Below are 21,555 nucleotides of genomic sequence, written 5' to 3' on the forward strand. Positions count from 1 at the left end.
ATTTTCAAGGATTCAGAAAATTTAACTTCCATGCACACTTTCTGAAAAAATTACCAAGGATGGTTTACAGCAAAATTAAAAAGGATTTTAAGAAAGAGGATATCATGAGATATAAGAAAGGAGATTTAATCTAGGACTGCAATGAAATGGTACCAGGCTTTGAAATTAGAACAGGAGTTTCGTGGACTTACAGAAGACTGAATGAAGAGGAAAGTCGATTCCCTATTACAAACAGCATGATTAAGAAGCTAAGCGATCTTAATCATAAGGTGAAGGCAGACTTCTTTCTTGAATCAGGAAAAAAAAGGCAATTAGAAACTCCAAGGAAAACAATAAGTAAAGACAAGGAATAAATAAGAAGTGAACAAATTGTGACGATGGAATACAGAAAGAGAATCCAGTTGATCTTGATGTTTGGAACATTCTTTAAATGTCACAACTTTAGTGTCATAGAATGACATCTTCTTCCTATGGCTGAAATTATATAACTCAGTTTTGTAGTGAATAATTATGCAATTGTAATATTGCAAAAGATATTTACTAGTTTTTAATTCTTAGACTCAACCAACAGAAAAAAAATTCAATGCTTACTTATTTTATAGAACAAAATGTACTGATTTTCTCATTTTATTTTTGGAGAGTCAAACTATTCTGAATGCAGTTATGGAGGGAAAAACAGAATTTTAGGTATGGCATGGAAAGCCCCATAAAGCAAGACTGCTGGTTAAAGGGCTAAATGATACCCATTTCCTCATCTAGGAACACTAAGCCTCCAATGTTCCAAAGGTAGAAAGTGCTTTAATGAGTGATTCACATTGCAGACATTAAAAATTATCCTTCAAGTTTATAATAAGCATTTTAAAGCTTATAATGTTAAGCACTTTAAAGCTTATAATGTTAAGTGAAATAAACTGTATTCAAAATTGTAGTGATGGTATGGAGCGTGGGAAAATGGGATGAAATTTGAGCTACATGTACGTAATAGAAGAGACTTAGGTTAGATTTAAGAAATCACAAGCTTCTGAGAGGCAATCCTGAAGAGGCTTGGAATCTAGCTGAGGAGAAAAAGGACAAAAGAGGTACAAGGAACAGCAAAGTGTAAGCTTCTTGGTGCTGGTACCACCCCTGATCTACCTCTGTAACCAACCCTAGCCCACAAAACACACTGTTAGAACTCATAAAATATTCACATATTTAGATCCTCAACTTGAATGATTTAGGGTGGCTAAGAACCATCAAATTGGGCAGTGCAGTCAAGGGAAGTTTCCTGGGGGAGCTAAACCCTAAACTGTATCTCAAAGGATGTGAAAATTTGAAAAAAGATGGATGGGAAGACTGCAGAATCCCTGGTTTGCAAAGGAAAGCAGTGGTTAGTCCTCTAGACTGAAAAGCAAAGGAGACTCTCAAGGAAGAGAGGAAGATGAGGACAGGTGGAAGGCACAGTAACAGGAGGTAGAGAAACACTGACTTGTTCCAATCTTGCTAACTAGCACAGAGACTGATGTTTCTCAGGGCTGCTTTTTAGAAGATGGAAGCATAACTCTCCCAAATGTGTCAATTGGGTTCCCCTCTCCATTCCACCAATCTATATTTGATCCTCTCTGTACTAGATAGCCAGACTGTCTTTTCTCCCTCATCCCTTTCCTAATTCACATTTCTGCCCATCACATAAGCTTCTCACTACCAAAGCACATCACAGATGGTTGAGTTTGCTTCCAGAGACCCAGGATAATCTATTTGGCAGCTACAAGGAAAATGAAAATAATAGGCAGACTGACCAGAATGCTTCAGCCTCCACTGTTGGACTTTGAAATTAGACTGTCCAGATTGGCAAAAAAAAAAAAAAAAAAAAAAAAGAAAGAAAGAAAGAAAGGAAGGAAAATAGAAATAGAAAAGCAGTGTATCTGTTAAGGCTCCTTAAATAGGGCTTTGTAAGTCTCAAATTCCCTCTCATTTAGACTTTTTATGACTATCCCACCACCTTACTCCTCAGAAAGAGATCTAACAAAAGAGAAGAACAGGAAGAAATAACATAAGCATATGCTATGTGCTGGAAGTAGTTGAGACATTTTCCAGCAAACCCATCAGGTAGTTGTTATTCCCATTTTACAAATGAGGAAGTTGAACTTCTCAGAGGTTGAGGGATTTGCTAGCCATGTAAAAACTGGAGCTGAGATACAAACTTAGGTACTTCTCACTCCAAAGCCCCCAGGCGAACAGAGAAGTACAGATGTTCTCTCCCTACCTTCCCCACATTTTTTTTAAAGAAACAAAATAGTCCTGCTGAGTAAGACTCAGAGACTCTTCTAAGATGACAAAAGCCTTAAATAGATCTTTCTTTTTAAAGAGGGGCATTAGGTTTCAGAGGGCAGGGGACTTCTGCCTCTCACATGATTCTTACCTGGCTCAAGGAAAGTTTTAGGGAAAAGACTACCTAGTGTGTCCATGGCACCTGAGAGAATCCAGAAGGGATGGTGAGGAAGAGAGAGGGGCAAGAGAGACTGACTCACTGTTTTCAAAAACTAAAAACGTAAACCAAACACAGTGGGACTCAGCCATCAGCCCGGGTGCTCTAAGGATTAACTGTCTGTGTGGCCAGGCACTTAACTTCATATTTGTGATGGACCAGCTGTACAAAGCAAAAAGAACTCAGAATAAGGCTCCTTGTCAACAGAGCACCAAGAGAGTCATATTTATAGCTTCTGAGATACAGACCTAAGCAAATGGCCTGACACTGAGCCCTCTGGGCACAGCTCCCAGTATCCCTGCTGTGGCTAATGTCCTAACTTTGGGTGGGGGATATAAATGTCCTCAGAATGGCAAGGCCATCTCATAACTTTTATATCCTCATCACAGTGTACAGCTGGGAATTTTTTATGTATTTTGTAATTGCATGTTGAAAATATAGTGCCAGCATAACAGGGTAGAAAGAACATTGGCTTTGGAGCCAGGCAATCATGGCTTAAATCTTAGTTGTATGACTTGGGCAAGTTGCTTAATCTTCCTGAGACTTGTTTTCCTCATCAGTAAAATAGAGATAATTATGTATCTTAGGACATTTATTTCTTGAGAATTAAATAAATTTTCTGATACATAATAGGCACTGGAAAGATAAGTTCCATATTAACCCTTATCTCACACCATATATAAAAAAGTGTAGACCTAAGTGTAAAAGCTAAAGCTAAAACTAAACCTCCCAAAAGAAAACACAGGAGATAACAATCTTTGTGACCCTGAGTTAGGTAAACAAAAAGCATAAACTATAAAAGGAAAATAGAAAAAATGGACTTCATCAAAATGTAAAGCTTTTGCTCTTTAAATGGTACCATTAAGAAAATGAAAAGGCAAGCCACAGACTGGGAGAAAAGAAAATTTCAACATACTCATATTTTGCAAAAAAAAACTAGCATTCAGACTATATAAAGAACTCTTTTTTTTTCTTTATTTTTTATTTTATATAAAGAACCCTTATAACTCCATACCAAGAAGATAAAACAATTTTTAAAAAGGGCAAAAGGTATTAACAGACACCTCACAAAAGACATACAAATGGCCATATATTAGCACACAAAAAAATGTTCAACATCATTAGACACCAGGAAAGTGAAAATTAAAATCACAATGAAATACCATTACCAACCCATTAGAATGACTAAAATTTTTAAAAATGACCATACTATGTGCTGAGGAAAATGTGGAGCAACTGAAAATGGAGCAACTGAAAACTGCATACACTGTTGGTGGAAATGTAAAATGGTATAGTCAGTTTGGAAACATCTTAGGAGTTTCTTGAAAAGTTTAACAAATACATACCATATGACCCAGTCATATGGCATTTTGGCTAGGTGTTTACCCAAGAGAACTGAAAATATATGCACGCAAAGACTTGCAAACTAATGTTCATATCAGTTTTATTTATAATAGCCAGAAACTGGAAACAATCCAAAAGTCCATCAATAGGGGGTGTATCCATTCAATGGTATACTACTCAGCAATAAAAGGAATGAACTATTGATATATGCAACAAAATGGATACATATAAAAATCATTATGCTAAGTGAAAGAAACCAGACAAAAAAGTATACATACTGTATGATGCTATTCACATAAAATGCAAACTAATTTATAGTAACAAAGAGCAGATTACTGCTTGCCTGGGGTGGAAGTCAAAGGAAGGGATAGATTGCAAAGGGGCATGAAGAATCTTTGGGAGATGACAGAAATGTTCTGTATTTTGACTACAGTTGTTGGTTCACAGGTACAGACAACCGTCTAAACACAAAATAATTTAAATAAATGTCATTTATCGTATGTAAATTATTCCTTAATATTGATAAGGAAAAAATTAATTCCCTTTGTCACTCCTACTGCCAGCAGAATCAAGATAACAAGCTACTGTCTTCTATCTCATGGTCACCAGGAAAATATAAAGCTGTATGTAAGTTGCTGAGGAGATGAGTGGTATTGCAAAAAAATACATAATAATAATAATTTATGGAGTATTAACCAGATGTGTGACAATGTGCTGGGCACTTTATGTACATTTTCTTATTTAATTCTAACAAATTTGATGAGGCAGGCACTATTACAGAAGAGGAAACATTACTTAGAAAGTTTAAGAAACTCATCAAAAGTCACCTGGATGGTAATGGTGGCTTTGGATTCATTGATGAATTTGGCATCAAACCAGATAAGCTTGACTTCAAGGGCAAGGCTATTATTTCCACAGTGCTTAGATCATCCTCAGAAAGGTAAAGCTCCAATGGCCAGAGACAGCAGAAGATTTCCTTCATGAGGACTGGGAAATCGTCCCAAGTGTGGGAATTTCAGCAGCCTTTTTCAAAGGTGCCTGAGGGGAGAGGAGGGAGGTGTGCCTCTGCTTGTGCGGCCAGGGAGCCTCCTCTCACTTGGCTTCAGTGTCCGCTGGTATTTTGTTAACTTTTGGCTCCTTGGTATTCACCCACCCACTGGTTTCCCAGAGTAAAAAGAAGCCAAAATATCTTGGCTGAACAGGCGAATGGGTCACAGATGACAGAGGTAAAAAATCCAAGAAGTTCTGTAGTGTGTTTCTTTTTAAAGGCAAAAACCAAATTGTACACTTCCTTGTTCTGCATTTTCCTTATTCTCTGAGTTGTCTGTCTTGTGAAACATTCTGTTGTATTTCCACTCCTCACAGTGGAAAAAGTTAGACAAACGGGTCATGCTGAAAGTTTAAGTAAATTTAATGTCTTCCTATTTCAGAACAGCTGTAGCCCATATCCCCTGAAGTCAGGCCAACAGACCAAGGGAACACGGCTCATCCTGCAGAAATGGCAGCGCAGAGAGAAACCCTGGGAAACCAGGATCTGGAGGGCTGGCCAGGAGAGTGATCATATGCGGACAGAGTAAAGAGACCTGGGTCCTGGGATGAACTCTGTCCAATCATCTATGAGAACTTGGCAAGTCACCTTCCTTCTCAGAGCCTCAGAGAAATGGATTGGATCAGTGTTCGTCAACTTCTCACAAAGACCCCTCATTTATAACCAAAAATAACCTTCCCCCTAAACCCTTAAGGTTCTCATACACTTCCTCTTTGGAAACTGCTCTGTAGCCTGTTTACTGCCCAGCAACCAAGCTTTACTTTCTGAAAATCTGTATTAGAAAAAAAGGTATATTTTCATTTTCCCAGTATAAATAGTAATACCAAATAAAAAATTTAAAAAGTATATACAAACATAAGTACACTGAAATTGACATAATCCTGTGTGTGTGTCATTGAAAGTCATGGATAGAATGCTCTAAGGCAAATTGTGATGTTTTTGGTTGTTCCTCTTCTTCCATTTCTACATTCAGCCTGAACTGCAATTTTACAAAAGCTCCTTTGCTCCCCCTTCACACTCATTAAGAATTTACCATAGGGACATGTGCTTTTGTGCTCATTTAACTAAAGCCTCCTCCCCAAACTATACTCTTGCCAAATTATTTCTGGTAAGCAACTTTGGAAAATAAAAATTCCCTAGATGTTCTGACCAAGGGTGTGAGAGGAAGACACAAAACCCGGCAGAGGAACTGAAACATTCCCCTTTGTGTCCACTTCTGTCCTGGGAGGATGGGGGGAGGGAAGTTGCAGAAGATTTTAGAGGAAACAGACTCACAGGGCTTTTGCAGCAAACAATCGGGTACTGTATCCAGCTGGTGACAGAGGGGACTGTCAGCTCAAAACCATGGAGAGAACAAGGGGGTCAGAGTTCTTGCCCCTAAAACAGTAAAATGCTGCAGTTTGTTTCACATGTTATAACCTAGTACCTTTATTCTAGCCCTTGAGCTCAGTGCCAGTGTTAGAAGGGACCTCTGACATCACTTAGCCAGTAGTCCTTATTTTATATATATTTTTAAGAAGTGGAAGCCTTTATTTTTACAAACAAAATTTTGTGTAAATATAAAACAGATTAAAAAAAAGAACTGTGCTGAGGGATGGGGACACAGGTGGGGAGCTCTGCCAGCTGAGCTCCCGCTACCCCTTTCTGCAGGCCCTCCTCTGGGGTCCCAGGGCCACAAGAATGCTATTTGATCTGGTGTGCTGATGCTCAACCCGGTATTCAGAGTACTTCTGAAATTTATAAGGTAAAATCATAGATGACCATGTCCCAAATTTGATTCATTAGGCTGGGATGGGTACCCTCAGCTTCTTTTCCCTCTCATCTTCTCCCTCAATGATCTCAGCACATCAAGCGCTTCATTTACCATTACTGTATGGAAGACTCTCAAATTATTTATTTTTAGACATGATTGCCCTCCTTAGCAAGACAGAGTATCTAAAGCACTCTGGTGGCAGGAGACAAGCAGGGATCCAGGCAAGTAGACAGGAACCTAGAAATCCAGCAGCAGAATCAAAGTCTTTGGTCCTAGGGCTCTAGTTCTAAGAGGGCTGGTGAGAAAACAGAAAAATGGGAAACCTAAGGAATCCATGTACAAGGGAATGGCTTGGCGAAAGCAAGCAGATAAGAACCCTGTTTAGAACTGGGATCAAATTCAGACCTATTAGCTTTAAGGCTGACTTGATGCTGACTCCCAGGGACATGGATCAGGGTTCTTTAAATTCTACTTTACCTCACCACCACTATTGGCAGAAGTGCTTCATAGAACCTGTCATAAGGAATGAGAAGACAGAGCCAAGCAAGTCTCCACAGCTGAACATATGCTGACTTTACTTGTCCAGCAAGTTGAAACCATGTGATGAGCTGAAAAGATGAAGATCAGATCCTCCTAACCTTTTTCAGGTCACTGACAGACTCAGACAAAGATCCTTATTATGGTAGACTGAGTTAAGTACCCTAGGGGGAAAAAATATTCTTAATCTTAATCCCATTCTTGTGGGTGTGAACCCATTGTAAACAGGACCTTTTAAGGATATTTTAAATTAAGGTATGGCCAGCTGAATCAAGAGGGGTCTTAATCTTAACACTGGAGGCTTTATAGAGAGTATGCCACAGGGAGGAGCCAGAAGCTGGAAGTCAGCAGGCTCAGAAGAGAAAGGAAAGGACATTGCCAGGTGATGGGAAAGCCAAGGAACCCAAAGATTGCCAGTCAGAATGCTACTGACCTGGGAGGAAGCAAGCCTCTTAGCCTCTGAAACTGAGTCAATAGATTCCTGTTGTTAAGCCAACCCACCATGCGGTATTTGTCATAGCAGCTTGGCAAATTAAGACACTTACCAACACAACAGCCATTTCTCCCTTTTTCCCTGCTAAAAGAATATTCTGTTCAGAGAACTAGTAGAGATCCTCTGGTCTCAGGAAAGGCAGACCCCTACTCAAGCCCAGGGGTTGAATCATAAGTGGTCAAAAGCAATTATGCAAATCTCATTCCCTTTTGCAGTGACTGGTTTAGAGTGGGCCACTAGTGACCCAGTTATGGTCAAAAAAGTATAAGGCGTTTTCTGGAGCAGGAAAGTGCTTGACTTGGGTCTTGGTGACATGCTTGCACCACTAAAAGAACCCTGAAACTTAACTGCCTTTTATTTTGCTAAGTGAACATCAATGTCCTTGTGATTTAAGTCCCTATTGGGCAAATTATCTGTTAAGTGGAGGGAAAAGTTTTCCTGACTGATCTGCTGATCCATATGAGAATCAGATTAAAACTATATCCTATATCCTGCAACCTGTAGTATGTGGATATACAAAATATTTTACCTACAATTTTAGGAGGTTCACAGGTATCAAGTCAAGAATCCCTACACTAGACCAGTGGTTCTCAAACTGTGGTCCCTGGACCAGTATCATCAGTGTCAATTGGAACAAACTCTCTAATCCTATTCAACCTACTGAATCAGAAACACAGGAATGGGGCCCAGCAATCTGAATTTTATCAAGTCTTCCAAGTGACCTGATTAGTGTTAATTGAGAAGCATTGCTCTGAGCCCAGCGCTATCCAAGAGAACTTTCTGTGATGATAGAAATGTTTATATTTGTGCTTTCTAGTACAGCAGACAGAGTCGTGTGGTGACTGAGCACTTGTAATGTGGCTAACGCAACCAAGAAACTTAATTTTTAATTTTGGTTGCCTTTAATTTATAAATGTAAATAGCTGCCTGTGGTCAGTGGCTACTGTATTAGACTGTTCAGCTCTAGACAAACATAAGGATTTTATATATATAATGAAATGGTTTCTGGTACCAAACCATAAAGTAAGCCAGTGGTTCTCAAATTTAATATGCATCAGCATCACCAGAAGGCTTGGTAAAACACAGATTGTAAGCCCACACTTCCAGAGTTTATGATTCAGTAGGTCTGGGCTTGGGGCCTGAGAATTTGTATCTCTAATTAAAGTTCCTAGGTGAAGCTGACACTGCTGGTCCAGGGACCACACTTTTTTGCTCAAACAGAAGTGAGCAAAACTTGCTGTGCCTTCCTACAACCCATATCAAAGCTACTTTTTTTCCAATTCTAACCAATGTTTCCCTTTGTGTTTATCAAATCAGCAAACAGGCAAAGTTCCTTGACAGTAGGAGCTGACATCATCCAATTCTGTACCTCCCATATTACCCATATTACCCACCAGTTTGGTGCCTTGAACCCAGCAGGTACTCGACACTTACTACAAGAATGATGGCTGTCCCCTAACTGAGGAAAACTTTTGGGAGAGTCTGCTGTCAGAGATCATGATTATCTTCTCATGGCCACTAGACTGGTTTTCCGTTTCAGAAGAGGGGCACAGAAAGAGTAAGTGATTTGCCACATGCCCTAGGTCCTATTCCTTATTTTTCTGTATGTTAAAGTATTAACTCAGAAATTTTTCAGTTCTAAGCATGTTTGTGAAAGAATATATATATTTGTAAGGAATTGCTGAAAACTATAAAATATTCAAGAGTCAAAAAGACTGTTGTGAATGTCATTAACAGCACTGAACTATATATGTGAATGTGGATAAAGGAAAATTTAGGTCATATATATGTTTCTAGAACAAAAATTAAAAGAAGAAAAAAAGACCGTTGATGCTACAATGGTGTTACAAAAGGCAACAGGAATGGTAATCTGGACGGGGGCTACGCCTTCTCAAATAACACCACATAGGAAACCATCTATGCCAAAGACCTAGTCTGGCCAGCAATACAGCTTTCAAACATTAATAGGAAAGGCAAGAATCAAGGACAAACACACGGGAGACTTTCCTGAAGGTCAAAAAAGCAACAATAAATACCATGCCCAGAAAAGCTTTTAAATCTGACCTTTTCCTCTGCTGAAGCCATTCTCCTTCCAGCATCTTCAATCTATTAGACTGAAGTGGGCTGAAATGGCTCTTAGGAGAGAACTGGGGCTGGTCTTTTCCTTAATGCTGCCTTTCCACCACTACTCAAGCAGCAGCAGCATTACTGGTAATTACATCATTATACCATAATGGAGCACATGCAGTGCAACTGAAACAGTCCAGCAGTTTCCCAGCTGAGGAGAGGAAAAATGGGCTCCCCCTTCGCGGCTCAATTTCTATTAACCCTCACATCTCTGACTTATTGTCAAAGACAAACCACCTTTATGTGGTTTTACAACAGAGAACAAAAGAAGAGGATCTCAGCTGAAGACCAGTAGCAAGGTTAATGAACAGTGTGACAGAAATTCACTGGAATAGGAATTAGGAGACTTGGGTCCAGTTCTGGTTTCGCCACGGACTCCTTATATGACCTTGGGGAAGTTGTTTGCATCTTTTAGGTTTCAGTTTCCTCATCTATAAAGCACAGCGAAGATTCCAGGCAGAAGATCCCAGAATGTTCCTGTGGGCAATTTGGGATTGGACTGAATAATCACAAGAGCTCTTCCAGCTCTAACATTCTACTAGGTAAAAAGCCTTCCCAAACAAGGGAGACAGAGGTGAAGTAAAATATGGAAGGCTAACTCTATTTGATCTTCAAACAGTTAATTAGATGAGAATTTTTGCCTCTGCTCTAACCCATAAATCAGTGTCAGATCATCTTCATCAAAATCCTTAGCAACTCTTCCTAACAACAGGCCTGGAACCCCTTAACTAATCACAGAAAGTCTCTCTAAAGAGAGAAAGGATACAGAAGTATAAGGTATGCTGACATAGAGGTGAGGCAACCCAGGTTCCAGCTGTCACAGACTCCTTATGTGACCCTGAGTAAGCAATTTAACCTTAGTCAACTCATCTTTAAGACACAATGGGGGGGGGGGGGTGTAGGATGAGACCCTTCTAGATCAAGCAGTCTATGATTTTGATATCTCTATGCAATTCTCAAATGCTACTACTGGGAATTGAGGATTGCACTGGTTTGAAGCTCTTATGTACCCCAGAAAAGGACGTGTTCTTTTAATCCATTCCTGTGGATGCAGACCTGTTGTGGGTGGGAACTTTTGAATATGTTGTTTCAATTGAGATGTGACCCAGTCCATTCAAAGTGAGTTTTAATCCTTTACTGGAGTCCTTTATGAGGATAAAAGACAGAAAAAAGCCTAGAGAGCTCAGAGAGAGAAACACCCAGAGAGCTTGTAGAGAAAAGCCCGAGAGACACTAAGAGAGGAAGTTCAGAGAGGAGGCCACTGGAACCAGAAGCTGAAAGCAATGAGACCGGGAGTGAAGGACCAGCAGACCCAAGCCATGTGCCTTGCCATGTGACAGAAGAACCCTAGATGGCAGCAGCCTTTCTTCAGAGAAGATTTCATCCTATTGATGCCTTAACTGGGACATTTTTATGGTCTTCGAAGTGTAAATTTGTAAATTAATAAATCCCCATTATAAAAGTCAACCCATTTCTGGTATATTACCTTCTAGCAGCTTTAGCAAACTGAAACAAGGACACGAGGGTAGACTGGGTGGTTGGTAAAAACAACATGCTAACAATGCCAAATCCTGCAAGACAGAAATGAAGCTCCTTATGGTATTCTCAGGGTTTTCTCACAGATAAGGGGAAAAAATTATTACCAAGAAGACCAGAAAGAATCAAAACATACAAAACTATGTATTGTTTCATATCTCAGAAATTTCTCTTTCTAGAATCCAAAATAGAAGAAATGTCAAAATGTGTTCTTTTTCAGTAGTCTTCTAGTCCACAGATAGCAGATATGAGTCTTTGGTTTACAGCAATATGGTGGTCTAGATACCCTGAATGACCCTACCAAAGAAAACAATTTAAAAAGGTAAATAAAATATTCCTAAAAATTAATTTTTTAAATGCATCATTCTGAGCTTTCCAGAAAGTAAGGAATCTGCAGAGAAAAAAAATTAAATGAAAGCAGAAATCCTGGGAAAAAGAGAGCACTAAAGCCAGCTTTTGCCCTCAGGCTATGTAACAAACACTGGTGACTACCGTTGTGACTGTTTTGGGTGTGGACAACAGAAGACAAAGCCTAGGGCCCACCCTGGGTGGAAAATCTTATGCTAGAGCCCTTTATAAAGTTGGGATACCAAAGGATTATACCCACAGTGTAGGGATGAACCATAAATAAATCTGTAGCAGTAAAGGGGCAACAACCAAACTGGCCTGTTTTGACCTTGGCTGTGGATAGAGAAGATGTCTCCCCTAAGAATTTGTAACCAAAAGCTGGCTCTAAGGAGGTTTGTGACCAAATCCACGCTACTTCAAGTGAAGATCTAAAACTGGGTCAGAGTTTGTAACATCCCCAGACTATTAGCAGAAGAAACCCCTGGTCCCTTCTGGAGGAATAAAAGTTTAACTCAGGTCTCAAATAACTTCCACAAAGTCCTAAGGAGCATTATCTCTTAACTCAAAACAACAACAATACAACAATATCAACAAAAAACCCTACCCACATATACACAACATACAAGCACAGAAATAAGCCTCATGAGTGACAGCAAGGAAAGATGGCAGACTAGATCCTTCAGATAGTGGAATCAGAGATAGAATATAAAATGCCTTTGATTATTGTTTTAAAATTTGAAAGCGAGGCTTGAAAGATAAATGAGCAAGTAACAAGAGAGTATTAAAAAACCCCAACAAACCAAGTATATTTGAAAATGAACCAAACAGAACTTCCAGAAATGAAAACTATAATGAAATGAAAAAGTCAATAAACAGGTTAAACAGCAGATTAGACAGCTAAATAAATGATGAGTCGACTGGGAAGAGCAATCCAAAGAAATTACACAGAATATAATAAGCAATAAAGGGATGGAAAATACGAGAGTTTAAGAGACATGGACGATAGAGTAAGTGGGTCTAACACATGTCTAATCATCTAATTGGAGTTCAAGAATGAGATGAGAGAAGACGGAGAAAGGTATTACTCAAACAGCTAATGGCTGAGAAATTTTTAGACTCATTGAAACAACACCAAACCTCAGATCCAGGAAGCACAGTGTCAATCAGGATAAATAAAAATAAAGCCATATCTAGAATTTCTCAAAAAGTAAACATAGAATTACCATATGACCTAGTAATTCCACTCTTAAGTATATACCCCAAAGAACTGAAACCAGGAACTCAAATACTTGTAAGCCAATGTCAAAGCAGCATTACTCACAACTGGCAAAAGGTAGAAACAATCCAAGTGTCCATCAAGATGAGTGGATAAACAAAAGCTGAATGGAATATTATTCATCCATAAAAAATACTGAAGTTCTGAAATATGCAACAATATGGACGAAACTTAAAAGCATTAAACTAAGTGAAATAAGCCACCCACAAAATATTGTATGATTCCACTTATAGGAAATATCTAGAATAGGCAAATTCATGGAGATAGAAAGTAGATTAGAGGGCACCAGGGCTGGGAGTGAGGGGGTAGGGGAATGGGGAGTTATTACAAAACGGGTACAAAGTTTCTATTTGGGGTGATGACAATTTTTGACAATAGTTACTGGAAATGGTAGTACCACACCATGAATGTAATTAATACCAGTGTATTGTACACTTAATGGCTAAATGGCAAATTTTATGGTATAAATATCTTACCACACAAAACAACATCTAGACATATTGTAATGAGACTGAAGCACAAAAAAGACAAAAAAGAAAATATTAAAAGAGCAAAAGAGAGATCACCTACAAAAGGATGGCAGCCAACCTATTAGCTAATATAACTGCAACAGTAAAATCCAAAGACTGTAAAATTATATTTTCAGTGTGCTGAGAAAAAATAATTGTCAATGCAGAAGTCAACAGCCAATGACTTATTCCAACAAAAGCAAAGTAAAGATGTTTTCAGAGAGACTGCCACAGACAGAACCTCACTAAGGGCAATGCTAAAAGATGTAATTTAGGAAGAAAGAAAATAATCTCAGATAGAAGGTCTGAGATATAAGAAAAAAAGATGAGCAAACATACTGGTAAGTATGGGAAAATCTGAACACTGTCGGTGTAAAATAAGAATATTATTTAATTTGTCTGGTTAAAAACAAATAAGGCAGAACTGAAATACTAGAACAACAGCATAAGTTAGAAGGGGTGATCAGAGTATAAGTATTCTAAGTTTCTTGTATTACTCAGAAGGAAAGTGCAGTTGGTTCAACGGTAGCCCCTACCAAAGATACATCTGAGTCCTGATCCACCGAACCTGTGAATATTAACTTATATGGCAAAAGATGTGATTAAGTTAAGGATCTTAAGAGGAGAAGCTTGTCCTGGATAAGCTGGGTGGCCCCAAATACAATCACACGTGTCCTCAGAGAAGAAGAATAGACACAGAAAAGATACAAAAGAGGAGGAGGGGCTGTGACCACGGAGGCAGAGATTGGAATGATGTGTCCAAAAGCCAAGGAATGCTGGAGCCAGCAGAAGCTGGAAGAGGCCAGGAGAAGATTCTGCCCTAGAGCCTTTGGAGGCAGCATGGTTCTAGGAACACTTTGATTTTGGATTTCTGGCCTCCAGAACTGTGAGAAAATAAATTTCCATTATGAGACACCAACAAGTTTGTGGTAATTTCTTACGGCAGCCACAGGAAACTAATACAGAAGGTAAAGATATTACTTTAGGCCAAACTAAAATATATGCACTAATAAGGAACTCAATCCCTAAATGAATTATAAATTAAACATGAACTCAATAAAAATAGCAACTTTTTTTATAATTAGAAAAGGTGACTGTAAGGTTCATACAGAAAAATAAATAAGAATAGCAATAAGGGAGACAAATGCAATTATATGGTAAGCATACTATAAGGCCTCATTAATTAAAACAGTGTACTGCCATTTACACACACAGACCAACCAGTGGAATTTAATATACAGTAAATCTACAAATGGGTACTAATGCAAGAAATACTTAGGTTATGATAAAGGTAGCATCTCAAATCACCAGGAAAAAGATTTGAGATGGCATATGAGATTTAAGATTTAAATGGCATTGTGCCAGATTTGAATTTTACCTCTGAGCATAGATCAGGATAAATTCCAAATGGATCAAAGACTTAAATGTAACATTAAATGAAACTATAAAAGCAATAGACTAAAACATAGCATATCTCTGTTATAAACTCTGAGTGGGAAGGTCTAAGACATGATATTCAGAAATCATTAACAAAGAAGAAATAACTAGTGACTACATAAAAACCTAAAAATCCTGCATGACTAAACAAACACAAACACATACATACATGAACACACATAAACACAAACACACACACACACACACACACCATTAGGCAAAGTAAGAAAGCAAAAGATAACTAGGTTAAAAGTGATAAATCTTTTAAAATCTGCAATTCCCATTATAAAGCGCTAATCTCTTCCATAAAGAGCTCCTATAAATCAATAAGAAGACCATCAATCCTGCAGAAAAATAAGCAAAGGATATGAACAGACTAGTCACACACACAAAAAAATACAAATGATTTTTAATCATGTGAAATGATGATCATTGTTTACTTATGAGAGGAATTCAAATTAAAATTACACTGAAACACTGTTTTTCACCCATCTAACTGGAAAAAACCCAGATGTTTGATAACTATATTAGCAAGACTGTGGAAAAACAGTAACTCTCATATGCACATTACTGGTGAGAGTATAAATAGATATAAATGCTCTGGAAGGCAATGTCGCAAAATTATATAATATAATCTATTAAAATTATAATAGTATACATTATAATTTCTACATCAGGTATACATGTATACATGTGGTACCGGGAGCGCTAAAAACTGTGACACTAACAATGAAACAAACTGACGGAAAACCGTTGTTTTCTGCATTTTTGCCCCATCAACCAGTCTTTGTAAAGGGAAATATTTTAACACTAGTATTTCTCAAGTGTATACTCAACTAGTCTAGGATGGAGATGTGTCAGTGAATGGATTAAAAAAGGTAACATGAAAAAATATAATAGTATAATCCTTTAATTGAAAAATTTCATTTGAGAAATTTATCCTAGAGATATACTAACATGTATGCACAAAGACGTATGTCCATTCTGCAGATCTGTTTAAAGAGTAAGATCAAAAACAACATAAATGTCCATCAATGAAGGACATTTAATTATGGTTCCACCAACTGATAGAATATCATGCAGCTATCAAAAAAAAAAAGAACAGGGAAGGAAACTGTGTTATCAATATGGAAAGAACATCAAGATATACTATTAAGTGAAAAGATTAAGTGTAGAGAAATTTGTCCTTTATATTATCATTTGTATAAAAAATGAAGGGTTAAACAGAATATCTATGTATATATTTTTATCTGTATTTATAATCTGTATTGGAATACATAGGCTAATACACTATAGCACTAGATACACTGAGGGATTGAAACTGAGCAGATGGGGATAGAGGGACAAGAGAGACTTCTTCACAGCATAGTTTTCAAAAATTGATGTGTAAACCATGTGAATATATTATCTGATAAGATTAAAGATGTAATATGTATGCATAAAAATATATAGGATAACTACTAACAAAGCAGAATACAATTTCCAAATTACTAAATATGTAAAAATAAAATGAGGAAAGGAAAACAATACACTCAATCCAAAAGAAGAAGAAAAAAAAAAAAGGAACAGAAAATTCAGTACAATAGGAGGCCTAAATTAGATGGTTGAAATAAATCCAACTATTTCCATTATCACAATAAACATAAGTTAAAAGATAAATACTGCCTGACTGTGTTAATTGCAGAAAATGTGAATTAACTAAACTCCCAAGTTAAAAGAGAAAGACCATCCTAGACCAAACAAAATTCAGGTAATCTGCTGTTCATAAAAGATACACCTAAAATATAAGGGCACAGAAGTTTGAAAATCAAAGGATGGAAAAAATTACATGAAATATATATATATTCCTCAAAAGAAGGCTGCTGTTGACATGATTCTTAAGCAAAAGAGATATTAAGGCAAAAAGACAAAGTGGGTCACTTCACAAAGATAAGATATTGAAAGTTCCAGGAAGATATACAATTCTACAAGTGTGTGCCCCTAATAACACAGCCTCAAAGTACATAAAACAAGAAATGCTATCACTGCAAGTAGAAACCAACAAGTCTACTACCGTAAGGGGAGATTTTTAACAATCTCTAAGTAATTGATACAAAAAGGATGAATCTCCTTCTGTATCTTCAAATTCACTTTCCTTGCAACTGCTAGCTCACCTTATCAGAAACAAAGTCTCTCAATTCATGAGAAAATAAATCAGGATGGAGAGACCTGCTTTCTGTCTTGTTCTGGTGACCACAGAAATGGGAAGTTACACATTAGCCACATACCAACCATATACTAGACACTAACAGAATGGCTTTATTAGCAACTCTATGTGCTTGTGTTTCAATTTCTTAAACTCTAAGCTTCGCAAGGGAGGATACTGCTTTCTTACATATATTTGTATCTATCCCAGCACCTACTATAATGACAGGTACACAGCAAGTGTTCAATTCTGTTTTACTGAATTCTCTATTACATACCTATTTTTAAAAGTATGTATTCATTCAAACATTCATGAAGCACCTATTGTATATCAGGCACTGTGGTAAGTACCGAGAATACACAGATGAATAAACAGCATCTGTTCTGCAGGGGCTCACAGCTGTGATGGTTAGGTTAATATGTCAACTTGGGCAGGTTATGGTGCCCAGTTGTCTGGTCAAACAAGCACTGGCCTAACCATTACTGCAAGGACATTTGTGGCTGGTTAATAAACCAGAAGGCTGGTTTATTAAATCTTTAGTCAGTTGACTGCAGCTATGGCTGATTACATATATGATCAACTAAGGGAGTGTCTTCCGCAGTGAGAGAATCCAATCAGCTGCATTTAATCCAATCAGTTGAAGACTTTTAAGGGAGAAGGGAGAACTTTCACTTCTTCAGCCAGCCAGCCTTTCATGGGGAGTTCATCAAAAGCCTTCATGGAGTTGCCAGTTTACTGCCTGCCCTATGGAATTTGAATTCGTGCATCCCCACAGTTGCATGAGACACTTTTATAAAATCTCATATTTACAGATCTCTCCTGTTGGTTCCCTTTCCCTAGAGCACCCTGACTAATACAGAGGTTTGGAATATTTTTTAAAAAGTATAAACAGAGTTTTGAATTGGGAATTAGGTACAAATGTCCAGAGAAAGTACTTGGAGATCTGAGGGAAAGGTTCTCAGCCATTTAACATACTTTTATAAATACCTACTATATGCCAGAATCAAGTAGATTCTGGAAAAGAATCATTCGAATTAAGTCTTGCCAAGCAAATCTGGAGGTGAAGTCAGGCAGAGGATACTCCAGGCAAAGAAAAATAAGAACATGAGGTTCAGATGAAAAATGTGATTTGCTCAAGGTCAAACTGCTTGGGCAAAGACTAGAATCTACATTTCCAAGTTTTTTCCACATTGTTTCTTGACACCCCTTCCCCACTAGAAACCTCTTAACTCCAGTGTAGATTTCTTGTCTAGATCAATGGCTTTTGACCACAATCCAGTAAGAAATGCCTTTTAAATTGTCCCCATAAATACGTTTAACATAAAGGTATCAGGAAATACCCGTACCGCATACAATGCACGCAATTTTCTATTCTATTTCATTTTTTAAAATGCTGGTCACAACTCACTAGGCTGACTATACCACTCACTAATGGCTCTTAACCCTCATTTTGTAAAATACAAGTTTTGATGCTTATTGCTTATTATGGTTTATGACATGCTTTTCACAACAGGAATTTTGCCTCTACCTCATCATTTGACAGCACAGGAAAAGCTCTCTTCCAACACACCAAGCAACTACTATGTGCAGAGCAAACACTGTGCTAGGTTTTGAGTTTACTATAAATGGTCAAGTTCCTTGAAAAGAACAAACCAAAGATATTATCAAATTCTCCTGGAAGACTTTTCCCAAACTACATATGCATCATGATTTACCCATAAAGATTCTGATTCAGTAGAGAGAGAGTGAGATTTGGATCTGTGAACATCGGGGAAAGCTTCCCAGCTGATACCGACTCGAAGATCTGAGGTCCCTTCCACTCTTTTTTTTTTTTTCACCCCTTCCACTCTTACAAAACAATTGATTTGTTTAGGAAAGGGGGTTTAACAAAGGACTACACACAGACAAGGAAAATGAAGACCAGAAAAAGAGGCTTGCCAGAGGTCACAAAGCAAGCCACTGGCAGGACAAGGATTAGAATCCAGCTCATCTGATTCCTAGTTGGTTTCAGAAAGTTCCCACTAGGAAAACAAAGTCTCCGTCAGTGTTCTTTCTCCTTTTTGCATTGACCTTTTCTTTGTCAGAAATTCCACAAGGGGCCTTGGTTTACTAAATGCTAATTGGATTTCCTTCACCTGCTCTGGGATTAGAGGGCAGTACTAAGGCAGTGCCCTCCTCAGCTAACAAAGCCACTGGCATTCCCGGTATGCAAGGGCTGGTCTCCAGTTCTTCAGCCAACAGCAATTAAAGGGCTCCTATCCAAAGCCCTAAGATGGAAGAGAGAAAAGGGAGGGGTATTTCTTGATCAAAAAAGCGAAGTACAGTCACTGATTGGGATTGATTCTTACTGTAGCACTGGGTGGAAACGGGGAAAATCCTGGAGGTAGGAATGGAATCTGGATGAGGCAAGCGAACTAAGGACTATTCATCATCCTTCTTGCTCCCTAAGGAGTGTTATTTTAAGAGCCCTCATCCAAAAATAAGTCATCAAAAAAATCTCCCTTTTTCTTCTTATTTCAAAACACCAGGTCCAAAGTGCTCAGTCAAAGTCTTCCATAATTCTATCCCTCCCTACCCAGGCATCACAGTTTACTGGATGTTCAACCAAACTAGCCGAAGTCAGCCTGGATGTCCAGCCATTAACTGCCACGTGGCTCTGGACAAGCCACAATCTTTCTGGGCTTTGATTTTATCATTTGCAGCTCTCAGAGTTGATTTCAGGATCAAACAAGAAATGAATATAAAAATGTTTCATAAACTATAAAGTGCTCTAAAAGCTTTAATACAATTCCTAATACAAACTCCATTAAATCCAAACATTTATTGAATTCCTAGAACAGTGCTTACACAGAGTTGGAACACAAACTTATAAATATTAGCTGTTAGAGACACAAAAACAAACCAAACAGTTCTTAGCTATATGAAAATCACAGTCTAGTATAGGAAATAAGATCTCCAATATAATATGATGAGTGAAGAAGAGGGAGCAATTTATCCTACTCCTGAAGAGGAAGGGTGAGGATTATAAAGAATGTTTTATGATCTTGATGGTAAAAAGAATACTATTAGAGGTGGGGTAGGGAGAAAATAAAGCTGTAGAAGAAATTCAAATGGGCCACTTCATTATCTCCCACCACAGTATGTTAACCTTTCTGCCTTTATTCACAAAGTTCTTTTTCATGAGAAATTCTAAAATTTTGCCAAACATCCAATGAATATTTAAGAACCTATATATGCAAGGTTTTGTTAAGCAAATATAGAAAACATTACAAGGCAGGTCCCTGACCTTAATGAGTTTACCATCCAGCAAGGGAGATAAGTCATAGACTACATGTATAATGGTAAATCATACATAATACCTCAAGAATAAAGGAAAACTGTATTCCTTTTCTGAGAGAGTTTCAATTTGAAAAATTTTGCCTTATTTTTCTCCCATAAACTTAGACCAAGAGTCACAAATTTGTTTTTTCAATCAAACAATGAGTGTTCTGTCACTGAGGAAAAAGCAATGAGCAAAATAAATAAAAATCCCTGCCTTCATAGGGCACATTTTCTAGAGGCGTGAGCCAGAAAAATGTAAAAAGGACCAAGCAGATACATGTATGAGTGACCCAGTGTGGACAGTGGTGGTCTACAGTAAACTGGAAAGCATACGCTCTGGCTAAAGTGTTGACAGTTGCTATCTGGTTCCAACTAGTTGTTGCTAAGCAGAAATTTGGCCCCAGTCTTGCCAGATATAGAAGCTAGAGATGTCATGGATTTTACACAAAATCTCTCAGTTTTTTAATAATCTATGACCAATTAAAATTGTTTAAAATTCTGCAGGCCAAGAAAAACACTCTGTGGATGGAATTCAGGTCAAACATACCAGTTTATGTCCTCTGTGTTAGAACATGTGTCAGGACTTTTGGTTTAGACAATGAAGTCACTGCATATGAATGTTATAAACTAAGTGCTATTGGACTTTAGGAAGGAGGAACCAGTTCCAACTAAGATGGTCTGAGCAAGCATCAGGAGGTGAAGGCATTTAGCTGGGGCCTTCAAGTTTCCCCTCCTTCAGAAAATATCCCAGAGTATTTCAGTTCTTTATTCTCTCATTGTTTTTCCCTTTCTCATAGCACTTGCTGACTACATTGATGTGCTGACACGTGCTTAGGTACTTCCTTGTAAGAATAGCAAGGCTTCTGTTCAACCAGAATGTCCGCAAACAGCAACATTACCACAGCAGCTGCCTTGCTGGTTTGGCTGGTCATGCAACAGATTAATACTGCTCATTAATGTGATTAATTCCCATTTGTTCTACAATAGGCTTACTATCTGGAAAAACATTCAGAAAAGTTCTGTTATTTCAAATCTTCAAGGGAAAAACTGTATGCAAGTTATCCTGGATAAAAATAGTACCTTTAAAAAATATATGAAGAAAAAAAATGAACCCAGATAATTCTTTTACTTCTCATCTCTTCTTTTGAAGGCAATTTGACAATGTCTATCAAAG

At 37.9% G+C, this 21,555-nt stretch overlaps 2 protein-coding genes across 4 annotated transcripts in view; one reads left to right on the top strand and one right to left on the bottom strand.

Moving 5' to 3' along the window:
* Positions 1–5,695, top strand: part of USP35 (ubiquitin specific peptidase 35) — a 140,442-nt gene extending 134,747 nt beyond the window's left edge. The window contains exon 11 of the mRNA XM_037840831.1: positions 5,242–5,695. Coding sequence (XP_037696759.1) covers positions 5,242–5,388 — 147 coding nt within the window. The 3' untranslated portion in view covers positions 5,389–5,695. The remainder of the gene's footprint in view (positions 1–5,241) is intronic.
* Positions 1–21,555, bottom strand: part of GAB2 (GRB2 associated binding protein 2) — a 175,670-nt gene that overhangs the window by 108,640 nt on the left and 45,475 nt on the right. The window lies entirely within an intron of this gene.

Source organism: Choloepus didactylus, chromosome 6, assembly GCF_015220235.1.
Source record: "Choloepus didactylus isolate mChoDid1 chromosome 6, mChoDid1.pri, whole genome shotgun sequence".
Lineage (NCBI taxonomy): Eukaryota > Metazoa > Chordata > Mammalia > Pilosa > Megalonychidae > Choloepus > Choloepus didactylus.